The 19,626-nt window shown below is 43.1% G+C and overlaps 1 protein-coding gene across 1 annotated transcript in view; it reads right to left on the bottom strand.

Annotated features, from left to right (window-relative positions):
* Positions 1–19,626, bottom strand: part of Slc35f2 (solute carrier family 35 member F2) — a 52,970-nt gene that overhangs the window by 10,730 nt on the left and 22,614 nt on the right. The window contains exons 2-7 of the mRNA XM_076925236.1: positions 12,602–12,777; positions 9,391–9,518; positions 4,992–5,151; positions 3,336–3,492; positions 2,138–2,190; positions 873–1,027 (exon numbers count right to left, since the gene is read on the bottom strand). Of these exons, the coding sequence (XP_076781351.1) occupies positions 873–1,027; positions 2,138–2,190; positions 3,336–3,492; positions 4,992–5,151; positions 9,391–9,518; positions 12,602–12,777 (829 nt within the window). The remainder of the gene's footprint in view (positions 1–872; positions 1,028–2,137; positions 2,191–3,335; positions 3,493–4,991; positions 5,152–9,390; positions 9,519–12,601; positions 12,778–19,626) is intronic.

Here is a 19,626-nt window from a genome sequence, read left to right as displayed (position 1 = left end):
GACTGAGCATCCAGCCAGCCTGAGCTGGAATGTTTTTCAAGGTCAACAGCAGCCTCTGGAACACTCTTGAGCATGGCTTACAGCCTGTGTTCTCAACTGTACATCAAAAATGACACCCATTGTGTTTAATCACGTTGGAAAGCCTTAGGACAGTTCTTCTTCAGACCAATTTCTAAGCTATAAACAGTAACAAAATGGGTGAAGCCTGTTCAGTGAGATTATTGCTAAGAGAACAAGAAGGAGGTGTTTTGTTTTGTTTTTGAGATCTAGAGTTTTATAGAAACTTGTTGTAGCCAAGCATGGTGGTACACATCTTTAATCCCTGCACTCAGGAGGCAGAGGCAGGAGGATGTCTGTGAGTTCAAGGTCAGCCTGGTCTACAAAGCTAGTTCCAGGACAGCAAGAGCTATGCAGAAAAACCCTATCTTGAAAAGTGAAAGAGAGAGAGAGAGAGAGAGAGAGAGAGAGAGAGAGAGAGAGAGAGAGAGAGAGAGAAGGGAGGGAGGGAGGGAGGGAGGGAGGGAGGGAGGGAGGGAGGGAGGGGGGGAGACAGAAAAGGAGAGAGGGAGAGAGGGAAGGTGGAAGGGAGGGAAGGAGAAAGGGAGGGAGGGAAGGAAGGAGAAAGGGAGGGAGGGGGAGAGAGACAGACTTTAGAGCTGGGAGTCTATCTCAGTTGGAGGAATACTTGCACTTGCCCATGGGTCCCATCTTCAGCATAAACCAACCATGACAGAACAGAAGTTGAAAATCATCTATCATCATCAGCTACATAGTGAATCTCAGGCTAGCATGGGATACCTGAGGCTATCTCAAATAAACAGGTAAACTCGTTTTAAGTTTTCTTATGTTTTCTTTCTGAAACATATTCTTACCTTATACTCGAATAGAAAAAGCCCAAAGAAAAGGCTGTAGAGGTCGGCTGTCAGGATGCCCAGGTTGACTGAAGTGGCACTCGTGACTTTGATCACCAGTGGCATGAAGCTGTACAGGCAAAACATACAGAGGGCAAATGCCACAAATAACAGGGCTGTGAAGAAATGAAACAGCTCGAGTCAGGAAGAGAACTCAGAAGACAAGGTGCTCAGGGTGTGAATGCCACAGAAAACTTCCCGATTCTTTGACAGACGCCATCCCTGCGAAGCTTCTCTTTAACAGCCTGCTAAAAAGACTACAAAGTTTTCTGGAAAACAGTAATCATAAAATAGCATGTTGTGAAAATCCAACAGGGAGGTAGATGATCACCAAGGGTGTAACTGAGCCAACAGACTTCATCCTTCATCATCCACCAAACAAAAGGCTGGGCTCTGATATAAAAGTTCAACCAAGGCCAGGTCAATGTCACATGTCAAAACACAAAATTCCTCACTGGCCTTGTGTGTTTTTATTGGATTGGTTGATTGGTGTGGTATGTATGAGTGGATTCACAAGAAAGTATTTTTAGGACATCAAACATGGACATTAGACCCACTCTATTTTATTCGGCCCATTGAATTATATGCTCCAAGATAGAACAATATTATTTTCTACTTTAAGACAGCACTGACCATGCAGATGTTGACAGCAGTAGCAATATGTCTGTTTTGTAAGCAATTTTAAAATCCCATCCTATGTTTAACACATGCACATGCACACACAAAGCAGGGGAGAGGCATGCACTTTTGGGATATCTAAGATATTTAAATCTCCCTGCATTATCTAATCATAGCATACAATCTTCAGCAATACTTATATACTATTTAACTACTTCCTACCCATCATTAAGGTTCAAATTTTTCTTATCTATCTTAACACCCGCTTTAGTGCAAAGATATCAGAGGAATTGGGGAAACAGTGGTCATTGGCCACCGACCGCTTGGCGTTAATGCTTTACAACTTTCATGAAGCCCGTGGTAACCTCAAAAAGTTCAAGGACCTAAGATGTAGACTTATTTGCTTGATAGCTAGTGTGACAAAGGTCAGTCTTGGTTTTATTTAGAACTCCTAGAAAAGAAAAGCTATTGTTTCAGACAAAGATTAAGAATTAATTCTGATAGAGGCTAGCCTGCCCAAAGGTATGAAAATATGATTGAACTGGCATGCATTTTTGTCAGTTAAAGGACAGAATACTGACTTAAAAGGTTACCCTTTAGATACATACCAATTTTCCAGTCCCATTGAATCCTGGCAATATCTTTATATTCTACAATCAACCTAAGATCAAAACAAGAAGCTGTGTAAAGACCCATGTGTTAAGTTTTCTTATTTTATAGAGTTTAAAAGCTATAATTTGGTCAAGGTAAAGACTTATGTTGAGCTTTAATTTTTTTCTTAGAATATAAAAATATCGACTGGATGGTGGTGTGATAACAGCACTTAGAAGGCAGAGGCAGGAGGATCTCTATGAGTTGGAAACCAATTTGGTCTACAGATTGAGTTCCAGCACAGTCAAGGCTACACAGAGAAACATGTCTCTAAAAACAAACAAATGAGCAATAATATAAAAATATCTAGACAGGCATGTGGCTCATACTGGTAATCCCAGAACTCAGTAGGCTAAAGCAGGATTGTCATGAACCTGGGAAACAGAGTGACTAGCCTAAGCAACAGTGCAAAACCTTGTCTCAAAAACCAAACAAATTAAAAAATAAGATCTTCTATTAGATTCTGTCAAGTTATTAATTTCAAATGTGATTTGGGATTAAACAAAGAGTAGTTGGACAGAGTAATCATCTATCAAATATTTTCTCATTAATTATTTTAGATTCATTTATTTTTATTTTATATGTATGAGTGTTCAGCCCATATATATGCCTGTATGCTATATACGTGCTGGTGCCCTTGGAGGTCAGAAGAGAGAGTTGGGCCCCTTGGAAACGGAGTTACAATGGTTGTGAGCCATCATGTGGGTGCTGAGGTCCTCCTAGGTCCTCTGGCAAAGCAACAAGAGATCTCAACTGCTGAGACACTTCTCTAGCCCCTACTTACTAATTAAAAAAAAAAACCTTAAGTTTGCATGTTAAGTTATGGTTTTTATTTTACCATTTTATTTTATATATTGTTTGTGTCCACACGTGTGTGCGTGCCCATGCACAAGTGTGCCACAGTGTGCAGTAGAGGGGAGAGGACCACTTGCAGTAGTTTCTTCTCTCTGTCATGTTGGTCCCAGGGACTGAAGTCAGCTCATCAGGTTAGGCAACAGGCAAACCTCACCCCCTGAGGCACATTGCTGGCTCTTTGTTTTGACGTATTGCACATATATGTCATTACACTTTGTTATAAGTCACCCCCCACCTGACTGTCCTGCCCCCTGCCCTGTATTTTTTTGGTTTGTTTCTATGAAAATTTTAGATTCTTACAGCTGTATGCCACTGATGATTGTTCCAAATAGTCCCACCATTCCTAAAAACTCCTGTCTGCTCAGCTTCTTCACGATGTATTCTTCACATACGTTGGACACAGCATACAGGGAAGCCCCAAGCAGGACCAAGATGTCACCGATAAGAACATCACTCCCTACAGGGCAGCAAGACACAAAAAGAAAGGTGTTGTCAATGGAAGTTACCAAACACTGCTCATTTGAACGAAGAGTCTAAAAGGTCTCACCCTTACTGTCTGGCATGAAGCTGATATCATTTCCACATGTTTACTCCCTGGGAGACCAACAGAGTTGAAGATGGTACCATATACCATCATGAAAGAAAGTCATTTAAAGACAGGATGAAGTCACAGAATGTATTGCAGGGAATTTGTTTAGAACTATTGGAAAGGATGCTTGGTAAAATAAGTGGATTTATCTTGATCCAAGGAGATACTAAAGGTATCTTAGAGATCTGGTAAATTCAGACTTAGTTTAACATATATATTATCAATTGAAATATTCCAGCCGCCGGGCGGTGGTGGCGCACGCCTTTAATCCCAGCACTTGGGAGGCAGAGGCAGGCGGATTTCTGAGTTTGAGGTCAGCCTGGTCTACAGAGTGAGTTCCAGGACAGCCAGGGCTACACTGAGAAACCCTGTCTCAAAAAACAAAAAAACAAAAAGAAAGAAAGAAAAAGAAATATTCCAGCCAGTAGTGGTGGCACCCACCTTTAACCCCAGCACTCATAGGCAGAGGCAGGCAGATAGATCTCTGATTTCCAGGTCAGCCTGGTCTAAGGAGTAAGTTCCAGGACAGCCAGAGATATACATTAAAAAAGGAAAAAAAATCCTGGAGAGAGAGAGAGAGAGAGAGAGAGAGAGAGAGAGAGAGAGAGAATGAGAATATACTAAAACATTCAGATCAACAGTCATAAGAAAAAATAAACCCCAAGGTTTCCAACCAGGTCTCTCTTTTGATGTAAAGGAAACCCTGACTTCTGAGAGTGGTGGTGCATGGGATGTCTGCCCACAGCAGTGGGGGAGGGGTGGGGGGAGGGTGGCCGAGGAAGGAGGGTTTTGAGTTTTTGAGTTCAAGGAAAGAAAGAAAAGAGAGAAGGATAGCAAGAAAGAAAGAAAAAAAGAAAGAGAGGAAGGAAGGAAGGAAGGAAGGAAGGAAGGAAGGAAGGAAGGAAGGAAGGAGATGGGAAAGAGAAGAAACAAAGAAAGGGGGAGGGAGAAAAAGAAACAAAAGAATGACATAAAGGGGAGAAAAAACAGAGCTAGCTCAAGAACAGGGTTGTTTCAAAATAACACGTCCAAAATGATTTAAGAAAAAGATGATTTCTACAAATATACTCAAAATAAAATTTTAAGCACCTTTAAATGGGAAGATGCAGTTAAACAGGAAAACAACCACCAAATGTTTAGCAGCAAATGAGAAAGTGCTACAGGAAGTGCCAAGAGCTGAGGAAGCCAGCACACCTCACTGAGGAGAGGCCAGCCCAGAAAGCTGCTCACGCTTCCTCACAGCATGGGCTCCTGCTGAGGAACCGGCAGCAGAGCTTCTCTATCACCCACTTCCTGTAACTTTGCCAGGCTAACACGAAAACACGAACAAAGACACGACCGTGGCCGAGCAAGTGACACAGTCTCACCTGAATTATCTTCTCGCCCGGCTAATATATCTGCACCAACCATGGTCCCTACACCCAGCAGACAGACAAACACAGCAATGAAGTGGATCACTTTGTATCTTGCCCGGAGAATAAACCAGGAGAGAGCCATCAACACGGGAATCCCAAAGCAATCCAAGAGCTGCAGGGAAAGAAAAGCAAGCAGCCTCAGCCATCTCAGCAGCATAACTGAGTGCTAACAAGAGAAAGCTCTTAGGGGACATTTGTTATTGCTGAATGCAAGTGCTTACCTGAGCTGACTCATTTACACAGCCCCTCTGTGAGACTGGGACTGCAAGCCCGGTTTAGATGTGCACACAAAACCCCAAAGGCTAACAAAGAGAGATTAGTTGCCCCAAATCATATGGTTAAAAGTCAGGCTGGGGATGCAGCTCAATTAACAGAGTGTTTGCCTAACAGGCACAAAGCTCTGGGTTTGATTTCTAGTACCATATAAAACAGTACTGTAGAGGTGGAGGCAGGAGGACTAGGAGTTCAAGGTCATCTTTGGCTATATAGCAAATAATAAGCCAGCCTAGGATACATCAGACCTTCCTCAAAACAAAGCCGCTCAAAGACTGAATCTGTTCATTCTACCCAGGAGCCTCTGCTTTCCCCTCTGTGTTTATCTTTAACTGCAGAAGGCAGTTTCCTTCCAGTACATCCATTTACACTGCCAACAGATATTTATTAAGCATGTCCAGTGTCCGGGACTCTGTACGAGGGTTTGGGTGTTCAACTCAAGTATTAAAGCACTTGCCTGGTAAGCACAGGACTATAAGGCGTACATCATAAGAGGAACTGGCATATAAAATTGAACAAGATGGAAGCCCTGTCCTGAGGCACACAGACATGAAATGAGAAATCACAAAGTCCAATATTCAATTGTAACTGAGCAAAGTGCTACCAAGTACAGGTTACAGTGAGGCAATGAACAGACACCATCTCCCAGACAGAGAGCTCAGTTCTACCATGTGAGACATGCTTGCTCCCAGCATAGATTCCTGTTTATTTTTAGCATATGTTCCTCCATCATTTGGGGTCCATAAAATATTTGTTGCACCCCCATAACTGCTCTTCTTATCAAATGGGGATAAGAAGTATTCAAACTATAGCAAATCCAAAATCAATGGCAAGATAGGAAAGAAGAGAGAATTCAGTTACTCAGTTCTTAATTTGATAGTGCGTGTGTGTGTGTGTGTGTGTGTGTGTGTGTGTGTGTGTGTGTGTACGTTCAAAAATATATTGGAAAAAGTTTTAATTTGTGGACGGATGTGTAGGCCAGAAGCAGGTATTGAATCTCCTGGAGCCGGAGCTGCAGGCAATTCTGAGCCACCTGATGTGCATGCTGGAGACAACTCCCATTAGCTGCAGGGCAGCAGGCATTCTTAACATGGAACAATCTCTGCAACTCCCAAAGGATAATTCTTGATGCATTAAAGTATATTCAGAAATAAAATGTAAATATATGCCATACACTATATTCCAGAAATGTCCACGCTCAGTCTGTGGGGTTTTAAGTTTGCTCCTGGTTTCCTCCATGTCTGTTATGTCATGGACAAAATGACTGTTAAAACATCCTTAAGCCCCCCAGCAGTCTGTGGGATCCCAGCTAAAGCAGTTTACTGCTTGTTTTCATGGAAATGCCATCACCGGAGGCCAGCATACCACCAGTGGTCATGGGCCTGCCATGTTACTTACTCTTTAGTCTCCCTGAGCTTCCTTGAGCACAACTGAACATCAAACCACTAAACAATGTCTGGAAAACACCAGTGGAGTCTAGCCATAATGGCTTAACACAGTCAAAGCTAGTCTATCTTTTAGAACCATGGATGGGGCATGACCTTGAGAGAGTTGCTTATGTCATGGGAAGAACCACAGAGGCTTCATCCCAAACTCCATCACTAAGTAATCTCTAACCAGCCAGTCTCTGAGCCAAAACACAAAATGCTGGGACCAGACCTAGTGATCTCAGGTCCCATCCACTCTGAAATGCCACCACTTCTTGTCTGACATTGGGCCGTGTATGTACAAGAACTTCCTTTCTGAGTGTTTTCTTGAGGGGGGCGAGGGGGGTGGAGGTTCATTTGTTTGTTTTTGATAGTTTCAGTTCCAAAAGTCTCATTTAATATAAGATTTTTTTAATTATCATATTGTCACAGTGAGCAGAGTACTGCATACCTTCATATAGGAGAAACGTGGATATAAAAATGAGTTTGAGCAGATTAGAGGCACAATCATTTATTTAGTCTATGATCACATTGGAAAACACTGATTTTCACCAAGCCTTGCCTTTTCAAAGTAAAACACGTTTCATTCACCTCGATTTATTGATAGTTTCTAGAATCTGACGATCTAAAGAATATATCTGTGTTAGGATAGTGAGAAAAATGAAACCTCAACAAGATATAGTGGTTAAGAGTACTGGATGGTCTTCAAGAGGACCAGGGTTCAATTCCCAGCATTCATGTGGCTCACAAAAACCTGTAACTGCAATTGCAGGGGATCTGGTGCCCTTTTTTGACCAGGCACATACATGTGTCACAGAAAAACACACACACATACACACAGGTAAAACAGTAATACACAGGGCAAGAGAGATGGCTTCAAAGTTAAGAGTAGTTGCTGTTCTTGCAGAGGACCCAGGTTTTGGTCCCTGCATCTACATGAAGGCTCACAACTATCTGCAGCTCCAGTTCCAGGGAGTTTGACAGCCTCTTCTGACCTCTGAGGGCATTAAGCAATCTACATGGTACATACCCAAACATGCAGTCAAAAGATTCACACACACACACACACATAGACACACACACATACACACTAAAAACACCAAAATACATAAAATAAAATTTAACTTAAAAAAATTGAAAGAGGAGGGTCAGGGTGAGTGCGGCTCAGTGAGCAGAGTGTTTGCCTGGCAAGCATAAAGCCTTGAGTTCAATCCCTAGCTAGTGTTGCACAAAACGAATGTGGCAGTGTGTACCTGCAGTCACAGCACTTAGGAGGTGGAGGCAGGAAGACCAGAAGTTCAGGATCACTCTCAGTTACAATGGAGACCAACCTGGAACACACAAGACTCTGTCTTAAAATTTTTTTTAAAAAAGCTATAGAAACCAGGCATAGTGGCTCCTACCTGTAATCCTAGCCCTTGTGGTTAGAGTTTGGGGGTGGAGGGTAGGTAGCTGAAGTCATGGGATTGTGAGTTCAGTACATAGTGAGTTGAGTACCAGGGCTATCCAGGGACACAGCAAGACGTTTTGTTGAGAGACAAAAGAGTTACAGAATCATTGAACCCTGAATGACTCATCTGACTCACTTTCATCTCCATTTACAGAACATTTTGTTGCTATGTTGTTAAGTAACATGTTAACATGTTGTGAAGCCAAGACCGCAGCATGTCTCATCATTCACTAACACTAAGACAATTGGACTCGGTCTTTCTCAACAATACAAAGTGAAGACGATAGGAATACAATTCCTTCAATACAATATGAAGGAATATTTTCCTTTCAACCCAGCAAGAATAAAGCCAATAATGGGCTGGCGAGATGGTTCCATGGGTGAAGGTGCTGTCTGGGCAAGCTTGGAGGCCCAAGTTCAACCCTCGGAACTTGTGTAAAGGTGGAAGGAAAGAACTAACTCCATACAGATGTCTCCTGACCTCCACACAGGAGCACACTCACACACACAGTAATAGTAGTAATAAATTTTAAAGTAAATCTATGAAGAAATGGGGACAAGAGCCAGGCGGTGGTGGCGCACGCCTTTAATCCCAGCACTTGGGAGGCAGAGGCAGGTGGATTTCTGAGTTCGAGGCCAGCCTGGTCTACAGAGTGAGCTCCAGGACAGCCAGGGCTACACAGAGAAACTCTGTCTCGAAAAACCAAAAAAGAAAAAAAAAAAGAAAAGAAAAAAAGAAAGAAAAAAAATGGGGACAAGAGTTTCACTGTTGTTGACACCTCTCCCTGGTATGTCCAACAGGCTCCATCAGTGGGTTTCTATGTCCCGCTTGGCTTGCAAACCTCTACTTTTGCAGTACAGAGCCACACTTGCTTCTGTGTTTAAGTCAAATGCACATCAGAACTCCTGTCAACATCACGACAGCAAGTGCAAGCTAAATATTTATGCTTATTTTGCTCAGCACTGTTCAGATCTGCTATAGTGTAAGAAGCTTCAAAAGCGATTAATGTGTATACGTTGTCAGTGATTTCAGAAGATGTGACTATGTAGAGCATATGCTGTACTGGAAAGCACCTACTGTCCACTTGTGCTCAGGGCTTCTTCGAATGTACAGCTTTGCAATAAAATTAGATAAACTTATACAAGTACATTCCTCTTTTCTAGGAAGCATAAAAGCCAAAATGTCCAAACCCTCTCTTACCTGGACACTGGTCAGAGTCGTGTACTGATACGCTCTGACAATCAGATAATTGGCTTCCACATCAGCTAGCCCCAAGAGAGTATACTTCCACCATTTTCTTCTCAAAATCTCCAGAAGGTTATCACTGCCTGGTTGAAAGAAAGCTGGGTGAGTAGAAGTCACACACACATCAATCTGTAGACCAGAAAGTCAAAACAAGGGTCTCCTGTGTATTTCAAATGTGGCCTGTCCTGATTTCAACTACCCAAAGGCCAGACATCTGTGCCATCACCACCAAGTTTGCCTAGTAGGAAGCTCCTATGCAAGGAAAACACCAGGGAGAGACCTGGTGAGAAGCAGTAGGATACAAACATGAAATTCAGGACTGGGGATGGGGCTCAGTTGGTAGGGTGATTGCCTAACTTGCAGAGTCCTAGGTTCCATCCCCAGCCCCACACAGACCCGGCACAGTGATACACAGCTGTAACTGGGAGGTGAAGATGGGATGACCAGCAGTTCAAGGTCATGCATAGCTACACAGGGAATTAAAGGCCAGCCTGAGACATAAGACGCTATCTCAAACAATAATAATAAATAAATAATAATAAATAAATAAATATATAATAAATAAAATAAAATAAAATAAAATAAAATAAATAAATAAATAAATAATAAATAAATAATAATAAATAATCCATCTGTGGGCATGACTAAAGTCATTCCTGGCAAGTCACTTGTATTCTGGAAAAGAGTATTCTGGAAAAGAAAAGGTTTCAACAAACTAATTCGTTATCAAAACCCCTAGCTGAGTTTCTTTGAAGAAAGCACAGCAAGGTCATTCTTTAGAAAAAGACAGACTTACAAGTGAAACTCAAGCCAGTGATAAGCTTGGGAAAAGCCTTAGTGGCACCACGAGTGAATGTTTTTTAACACAATTCTCTTGCTTTAAATTAAATAGGATTTACTCATCTCTGGATTCACAGGAGATCAAGGCACATATATTGGGAAGGCTTTGTGGTAAGATAATCTATAAAGAAATAGCAAGGCATAGTGGTACAAGCCTTTAATCCCAGCACTCAGTAGGTAGAGGAGGCTGGATCTCTATGAGTTCAAAGCCAGTTTGGTCTTCACAAAGGAGCTCCAAACCAGCCAGGGTTGTATGGTTGAGAACAGAAATGAATGAAAGGAGGCGGGAGGGAGGGAGGGAGGGAGGGAGGGAGGGAGGGAGGGAGGGAGGGAGGAAAAGAACTGAGAGGCAAAATAAATCTTTGCTTCCTTAAGTTACCTTTGTCAGATATTTTATCTCAGAAATGAAATCTGTATCATAACCAAATGGCTACCACTTCTTGGTATTTTGGCTAAGATGAAGAATATTGACCAGGTAACTGAAGTCGTATAAAATAAGGTGGAGAAGACTTCACTCGCTACCTGGAACAGAATGATCTGGAAAAATGGCTGAAGCAATGGGCCATTGATCTTAACAACCCGCTGACTGCTGGTAGGCTTTTATAAAATCACGCTTGCTTGCCAGCTCCGCCTTGTAGTTTTAGATTATAAAATGAGAATACCAACTGGACCCAACACTGAAGCCCTTCAGGAGCTGCCCTGGCTTTGGTCCACAGGTAACATCTCCGCTCTTCCATTCTTGCTGGTATCGGAGTATTTATTCCAGAAAGATTCCTGTATCATAAAATTCCAGCTACCAAGAACATCCTGAAAATTCAGATTGGATCCTCAACACAAGACAGAAAAGCACATGACAACAATGGCTTCAAGGGACCACCCTGATGTACTTATGAATCACACTGTCTTCCTGAAGGCTGGTGCCTCCAAAGGAAAGCAGAGTACAAAGCGACCACGAGTAAGCTACTTCTGCCCAACCCCGAGATCTAGAGATCTGGAGATGTTGCCAACTAAACTACCTTAATGCCCTTCTCCATTCTCACAACTGGCTTCGATTTCCTTGTAGTGATAACAATTAATAGTAATAATGTCAATAGGCAGATGTGGTGGCTATAATCCCAACTACTCAGAAGGCTGAGGCAGGAGGGTTAGAAGCTCAAGAACAACTTGGCAAGTTGTTTACAACTATTTTAAAAGTTACAAAGGGCTACAGAGATGGCTCAGTGCTTCACAACCACGAGGAGAAGAGTTCAGATAACAGAACCCAGGGAAAAATCACAAAAGCATACATGTCTGTGACCCCAACTCCAAGGTAGGTGGAATCAGGACGATCTCTGGGGTTTGAAAATACAGATCTAAGTTCAGGGAGGGACCCTGCATCAAAACCAGGAGAGTATTGCAAAAAAGAGCAGCCGATGCTTTTGTCCAGCCTCTATGCATGCTCCAACACACATGCATACAGAGTCTCACATGGCCCCACACAACATGTAATAAGTAAAGATGTAAAAAGAGGATTGGGAACAACACTGTAAATTCAATCCCTAGTACTGTGGAAGGAAAAGAGGAAGGGAGGGAAGGAGGGAGGGAGGGAGGGAGGGGGAAAGGGAGGGAGGGGGAAAGGGAGGGAGGGGAAAAGGGAGGGAGGGGGAAAGGGAGGGAAGGAGGGAGGGAGAGGGAGGGAGAAAGGGAGGGAAAGAGGGAGAAGGGAGGGAAGGAGGTAAAGAGGAAGAGAGGGAAAGACAGAGGAAGGAAAAGAGGGAGGGAGAGAGGAAGGGAGGGAGGGAGGGAGAGAGGGAGGGAAAGAGGGAGAAATGGAAGGAGAAAGGGAGGAAAAGAGGGAGGAAGGGAGGGAGGGAGGGAGGAAGGGAGGGAGGGAGGGAGGAAAAAAGGGAGAGAGGGAGGGGAGAAAGGGAGGGAGGAAGGGAGGGAGAAAGGGAGGGAGGGAGAAAGGGAGGGAGGAAGAAAGGGAGGGAGGGAGAAAGGGAGAAAGGGAGGGGGAGAAAGGGAGAAAGGGAGGGAAGGAGGGAGGGAGAGGGAGGGAGGTAAAGAGAGAGGAAGGGAAAGAGAGAGGGAGCAAGGGAGGGAGGGGAGGGAGGGAGGCAGGAAGTTATAAATCTTGCCTTATAGGAACAACACTGATCCCCTTAGCAAATGTATTAGTGTTTTTACATGATGGAACTGGAGATACTGAACCCTCCTAGTTGGTTTAGGTTACACACACACACACTCAAACATATACACATGTACACAACACACATACACATGCAAAAAAGGTTGTAAAAAAAAGAAAAACACATTTATGGAACAATGATTTCCACACGTGACGTACCGGATTGAAATGCCAGCATCACAGTGTAAACCAGGAACAGCAAGCAGTAGTTGATAAAACTCTGAAGCATGGGTGTGTTCACTCTGTACTTTTCTGCCAAATACTGGCTGGTGATGGCCGTGCCACAAATACACAAGGACAGCATCTGGCCCAGAGCTATGGTCTTCAAAATATCCCTAGAAAATAAGAAGGAACTCAGATTGACTTGGAAGAACCTGTAATTCACACATACACACACTTAAACACAATATGAATTATTGTGGAAATATGAATTATTGTTTTGTTCTAATAATATCCTAAATAATTATTCTTTATTTCCTCATGCATATGTGTACAACATGTATGTGTACTGTGTCTGTATGTATATGTGTGTTTGTACATTCATGTGTGGAGGTCAAAGGACAACCTAGGTTTCCATCTTCTGGTTTCAACTTTGTGAACGGGGTTCACCAATGTGTACTTCAGCACCCCACAAGCTTCAAAGATTCTCCTGTCTCTACCTCCCATCTCCTGCAGAACCACTGGGATTACAGATGTCCACTACCAGCTTTCCATGGGTTCTGGACATCTGACCTCATCATGTCTTTACACTTATATAGCAAGCACTTTACCCACTGAACTATTCATTTAATTTAGAGACAGTCATGTGACCCAGGTGACACTTGCCATGCAGTGGATAATGACTTTAAACCCGTGATCTTCCTGCCTCTACCTTCCTAGGGCTATTTATGGTCATGTGCTACCACACCCAGTTTGTGACACTCAAGTAACAGAACCCAGAGCTGCATCCATGCTAGGCAAACATTCTACCATCTCAAGCATACCCCAAGCCTCATGATTTCAGCGTATTGCTTACTCATGAGCATATAAGTTGAGCTAATATAGTTTAAAATATTTTATTTTTATTCTCTTTTATTTTTCTCATACCCCCCATTTCCAAGAAGACTTAATCTTCCATTCACTGGCCATCCATTAAAAGATCAGTTTGTTTACTTAGCTTGCCATGTACTCCTGGGGTGGAATGAGGGTTTATCATGCATGTGTGCCTACACACACACACACACACACACACACACAGAGAGAGAGAGAGAGAGAGAGAGAGAGAGAGAGAGAGAGAGAGAGAGAGACAAATACAGAGAGAGAGAAAGAGAGAGTAAATAAATGTAAATTTTTTAAAAAGAAAAAAAAGAGAGAAATGCTTGCTACCAAGCCTGATGACTTGAGTTCAATTCCCAGGTCCCATGTGGGGGAAGGAGAGAACAGACCCCTGAGAGCTGTCCTCTGATCTCAACACATACACCATGGCCATCATCCCCCCTTCACGCTCACAATAAAGAAATACGTATTTTAAATAGGAGACTGAGGAAGGAGGATCACTTATAAGTTCAAGGACAGTTTAAGCTACAAAATGAGTTCAAGGTCAGCCTATGCTACATAGTGAGACTGTCTAAATAAATGAATAAGTAAAAGGGAAAGGAAAGAAGGTGGAAAGACAGATAGAAAGACAGATAGAAAAGAACAAGAATAAAACTGAAAATTGACAAGGAAGAAATTTCAGAGGCACAGAAGACAGCTCTTGGAAGGGTCTAGATATGAAACCAGGCCTGAGCATACTGCAATGTTTACTTGAAACACCCTAAAAATCTAAATATTTTTCCAGGGGGCAGGGAAGCAGAATTTGAGAAAGGGTCTCAGTATGCAGTTCTGGCTGCCCTGGGACTCTGTAGATCTCAGACTCCATCTGCCTGTCTTCCGGATGCTGGGATAAAGGCAGTGCACTACCACACCTAACTTTTTTTAACTTAAAAGAAATCATTGACATAAAATTTGAATTCTTTATTAAATGAAGCTTTGAATCAACCTAACTTGTCAGTCTTTCCAATCAGACTGCACAATAAGATTAACAGGAGAGCCATTACACGGAGCAAATCCTGGATGTAACCCTCAGTACCTCAAAAATAAACAATAAAAATATCATACAAATATCAAAGGCTTAAACATTTAAAAAATGCAACCACCGACATACTATAAAAACATGGAAGAGTTTTTACATAAGTTACTGCATTTAGTTACTGTGTGCGTGCATGCTCACTCAAACATCTTTGGAGGCCAGGGAGTAACTTGCAGGATATCTATTCACTCCTACCATGTGGGTCTGGAGACTGAATTCAAGTCACTCAGTTTAGCAGCAAACACCTTTATTCAGTGAGCCCTCTCACCAGCCCCTAAGGATTTTTTTTTTAATTTTGACTGCTGTGTCCTGTAAGCGTGGCCAGTACCTTGTACAGGCCTTCCTGCAAGTGGCTCTGTAGTTGGGAGGCCGCTGCCCTTTCCTTACTCTCCAGAGGCAGTTTCTCTCTCCCTAAACCCTGCCTCCACACCAAAACAGTCACTTTCTAAATTCGGATCTAATGGAATCACTCCCTGTCTAAGTGGGTCCCCTCTGCCCTCACATGAGAGCCCAGCTTATAATGGCTGATAAGGCCACCACTGTCTGACCTCTGTGCCCAGCTCCAGTTAAACCTAAAGGTGTTCTTCCCCATTGCTTACTTGTCAATTTTTCCTTTTTGTTTTTCTTCCCCCCCCCCCCCCGAGAAAGGACTCATGTAGCCCAGGCTGCCTCAAACATACCATGCTATAGGATGCCCTTGAGCTTCTGATCCTCCTGCCTCTACTCCCCAGTGCTAGGATTGCAGGCAAGCAAGTGTTTTATGCAGCCCTGGGGATAGAACTCAGGGATTCTTGAATGTTAAGCAGGTATTCTAGCAACCGAGCCACACTCCCAGCCTCATGGCTAAAATTTTGTACAGGACACTTAGCATATAACAAAGGGCTCTGCGGAGGAGCCTTGGTTCCAGGACCTACTGCAGATGTCAAGTTCAATAAAGATTGAATCCCTTTTGTAAAATAGTGTAACACCCTCCATGTGTTAAATCACCTCCAGATCTATAATGCCTATTATAATGTCAGCGCCATGTGAATAATTGCTGGTATGTTCAGGGTCTGATGCCAGGCGATCTGCACATGCTCAGTGCAGAAGTAATTTTTTTTCTTCTAAATTCTTTCAAACAAAGTTGGTTGAATCCATAGGGGAAAGTGTACAGATAGGGAAAGCCAAGCCTCTAAGTGTAAATTCCAGTATGTACTGCCTACCTGGAACTTTAAGGGATTCTCCCTGATTACTGGATCTTCCTAACAGGTAAGTAGTTTCCAGAACTTGCTATTTATTATTCTTGTACATTTCAGTTATCATTCATGTTAGCATCGCCAGCGGTAAAGTGTAACCTTCTGTCTTGCTCAACACTGAGAGAATTCTCCCTATTAACCCTTTACTTTCAGCTTTTCCCTTTTTTCCACCTTATAGTATTTTGCTGTGTGACTCTATCACACTTTACTCTTTTGTTGATGGATATTTAGGTTAACTTCCAATCTTGTTGTCATTCTTGTTGTTTGTTGTTCCTCTAGGAACATTCTTGCATAGGTTTCCTAATCATGTGTCTGGTTTTGTTTCCTTTTTAGCAGTGTTATAAATGGGTCACAGATGGGCTAAGATGGGTTACAAATGGGTCCTCAGCACTCTGGGCTGTCGGTCGAGCTTCCTGGGGCTTCCTGAGAGAAGTGGGGTTTTTTTTGTTTTTGTTTTTGTTTGTTTGTTTGTTTGTTGTTGTTGTTTGGGGGGATGGTTTTGTTTTTTTTGTTTTTGTTTTTTATTTTTTTTTTTTAGTTTGTATGTTTTCTTTTTTTTTTTTGCTGCGGCCTTCAGTGTCTTGTAATAACTAAATGTGAGATATTCAGGTCTCGGTTTGAACTTAGAATTCACTGCCCTGGGATGCATTCTGGGAGGAGTACATTATTCCTGAATCAGAGGACACCCCTTCAGAAGAGGAAGGGAGAGGCTCAGACCACAGGGAAGAAAAACCACCTGCAGGTGGGGAAGGCCCAGAGCACAGAGACACATTCCAGGATGGGAGGTGGTCAGGAAGAAAGTAATGTGCGAACTTGAGTCATCTATAGACCAGACCTGAGAAGGTCAGCCTCTGTGGTTGCCCTGGTAAACTCTGTATAAGAACTGCTCCCAGCCTTTGTTCGGGGTTCTCTTGTCTGCATGCAAGGGAGCCCCGGTGCACCAGAATCATTAAACCTCATGTTATTGCAGCGAATCATCTGTCTGTGTGTGACTCTGGGGGATCGTGTCCCCTGGTTTGGATCTTAGAGTCCAACAGCCTCAAGGTAACTTAACTGTTTGTGTCAATGGTCACTGTGATGGAGACACTGGTGTTAGGATATAAGCATCTCCCACTGTGCTAGTTTTGAAGATTCCTCTTCAAAGAGTCATTCCTTCCTATAGTTTAATCTATTATACTCCCCCTCCCTCATCCCTCAGCCAAAAAAAGACCTCAAGAAATCTGTACCCTTTGAAGAAGGGATAATGTCACTAGTCAATCCCCATTAGACTTTTGAAAGGAGTTTTCACCAAGATAACTATGGAATTGAAACTGGCTCTCTAGACCTTAGCACAACTGACTCCATGATGGAAGTCCTATTCAGGCTGTAAAGCACAACACATAGACGGCACTACCTGCCAAAACTAAAACAAAGGCCTAATCCATCAAAGCCCATAGTTCTGGGAAAGTCTCTACATGCTAGACTAACCTTGCCTTTTAAGTTCTTCTGCTTCTAATTGTTTTTGTTAATTGAAATATGTCAACCTGGGATATGATTTTTGTGCTTAAAGCTCACCCCGAGAAAGCCTGGGGGCGACATTGGATTTCAACACCCAATGTAGTTGCTGGCTGGCTGATAAAAACTTTCTACTACTGGCTTAAACCCATGTCTGAGCAGTCTTCTTTGGCGAATACCCCACAAGATATGAGTGTGAGTGTTTTTCAGGCATTTGACCTCCACAGGCCCAGGCATGAGCAAGACCTGAGGGAAGCTACCTCTTCTTGCTGAGCTTGGCTCAGTGGGCCATGGTTTGCATGGGGTGGGGAGGGTGCTGAGGAGGCCCTACCCAGACAAAAGCAACTATGGCGGCGGCAAAAAGTGAAACTCAAATCCATTAGGTCTTAATGTCCTTCCTACAGTAGCTGACTCATCCCACCAGTAATGGATTCCCAAATTTGAATCTTCTCATCACTATTCCTGGCCTCTCTTGACCACTCCCCACCCTCCTCCCCTCCACCAGGGTTCTATAACACAGCTTATATTCGAAGACATCTTCAAAGTCCCACCCAAGTCTGGCCTCTCTCCTCCCATCACACTCGTTCCTTGGGAAAAACTGGCAAGTTGGATATTCACAGTAGAAAGCACAGGAAATCCAATCAAGCCCCAAGAAGGTACACAAACCCAAACAGTGGCCCTCGTCCTATAATAAACTAGATAGCAATGATACATGTGAAAGAAGTGAGCATAAGAAACGGAGACACTGGGCCTGTTCACACACTGCAGAATTCCTCCAGCCCGCTCATTTCTGTAGTCTACAGCACTTAAAGTTACAGCAGTGCACTTCTTCTGACTGCAGAGCCTAATGACCTCATCTATAATGGATAGGGGGGGAAGTGGGGGACTGGGGAGAGCCGAGGTTGGAGGGAGGTGGCAGGACCTGGAGGTTTAAGAAAGAAGGGAAAATCATGGAAGGGCCTCCGAACGATCTCGGGCCCCACAGGTATGCCTGCATTTTACCAAAGGGGCCTAGATAGGTCAGACTCCACACCGTACAAAACACTCCCCAGCTAAAGGAAGCTTCTGGAAACAACACGAACCGGCTGCAGACTACATCCTGTTGGTCTTTTCAAACAGAACCTCCTCCGCTGAAGTAAACTTCAAAGAGCCGGAGGTCCACAGGCTACAAGATGGACTTCCGGTTTCTGCCTGCTCGCTGTGGGAGTAGGGCCTCCAAGAGCCCATGGCTGTGGGCGAGAGTGGGAAAGCAAAAACTGGGCTGAGTATTTTACTCTCTGCCACGTTACTGTTTGCATATTTCTGTGAATTTGAGAACTTAAAACATGAAAGAAAAGGCACTTTATTCTCTTCTTTCTTCCAGAAAACTCTAGAGTATATCTTAGTATATCTACCACTCCAAAACACCAAAATACAGCTGTGCATTGCTTTCGAATAAAATATTCTCTTTTAATCACTCAGTAAATTCTTTTAAAGTTTTTATTACCATATATTAATCACACATAACACTAGGTATCATAATGTATTTTGATCGTATTTATCCCCACAACACCTTGACACCTTCCTCCTCCTAATCAGTTACCTTCCTTCATGCTTGAGTGTGTGTGTGTGTGTGTGTGAGAGAGAGAGACAGACAGAGAGAGAGAGAGAGAGAGAGAGAGAGAGAGAGAGAGAGAGAATTAAGGTTAATTACAGGAGTATGGGCAACTTGTCAGTGGCTGTATCACCAGTGAAAATATTTCTACCTTCCTTAGAAACCATTAGCTGTCTACAGCTCCCCCAAGGAAGGATAGGGCCTTAGGAGGCTCTTCCCACTTCATAATGTGTTGATAGGCCCAATCACATTCAGGTCTTATGAATTCATAATTCAGGTTAATCATGGCTGCTATGAGCTCAAAGAGTGTAAGAGCCATGTTATGCCTGGAAGACAGCATTCCACAACACTTTGCCCCTTCCCCCAGCTTTTAAATTCTTCCTGCCTCACTCAGTCAACTGCAGCAAGCCTGAGGAATCTAGGATTGTTTTAAAGATTTTATTTATTTTATGTATATGAGTACATGATAGCTGTCTTCAGACACACAAGATCAGATCTCATTACAGATGGTTGTGAGCCACCATGTGGTTGCTGGGATTTGAACTCAGGATCTCCGGAAGAGCAGTCAGTGCTCTTAACCATTGAGCCATCTCTCCAGCCCTAAACTATTTTTAATATAAATATTTCCCTGTCCAGATTCTTTGCTGAACCCCTTATCTATCGTTCCCCACAGACTCCTTACAGCTCACACTCCAAAACCCTAAGCTCCAAGCGCAGGACACTGTAGCCTATGTAATCAGCGCAATGTCTG

Source organism: Arvicanthis niloticus, chromosome 26 (genome assembly GCF_011762505.2).
Source record: "Arvicanthis niloticus isolate mArvNil1 chromosome 26, mArvNil1.pat.X, whole genome shotgun sequence".
Classification (NCBI taxonomy): domain Eukaryota; kingdom Metazoa; phylum Chordata; class Mammalia; order Rodentia; family Muridae; genus Arvicanthis; species Arvicanthis niloticus.
The sequence above is the reverse complement of the archived record's forward strand: the minus strand, read 5'-3'. Positions and strand labels throughout refer to the sequence as shown.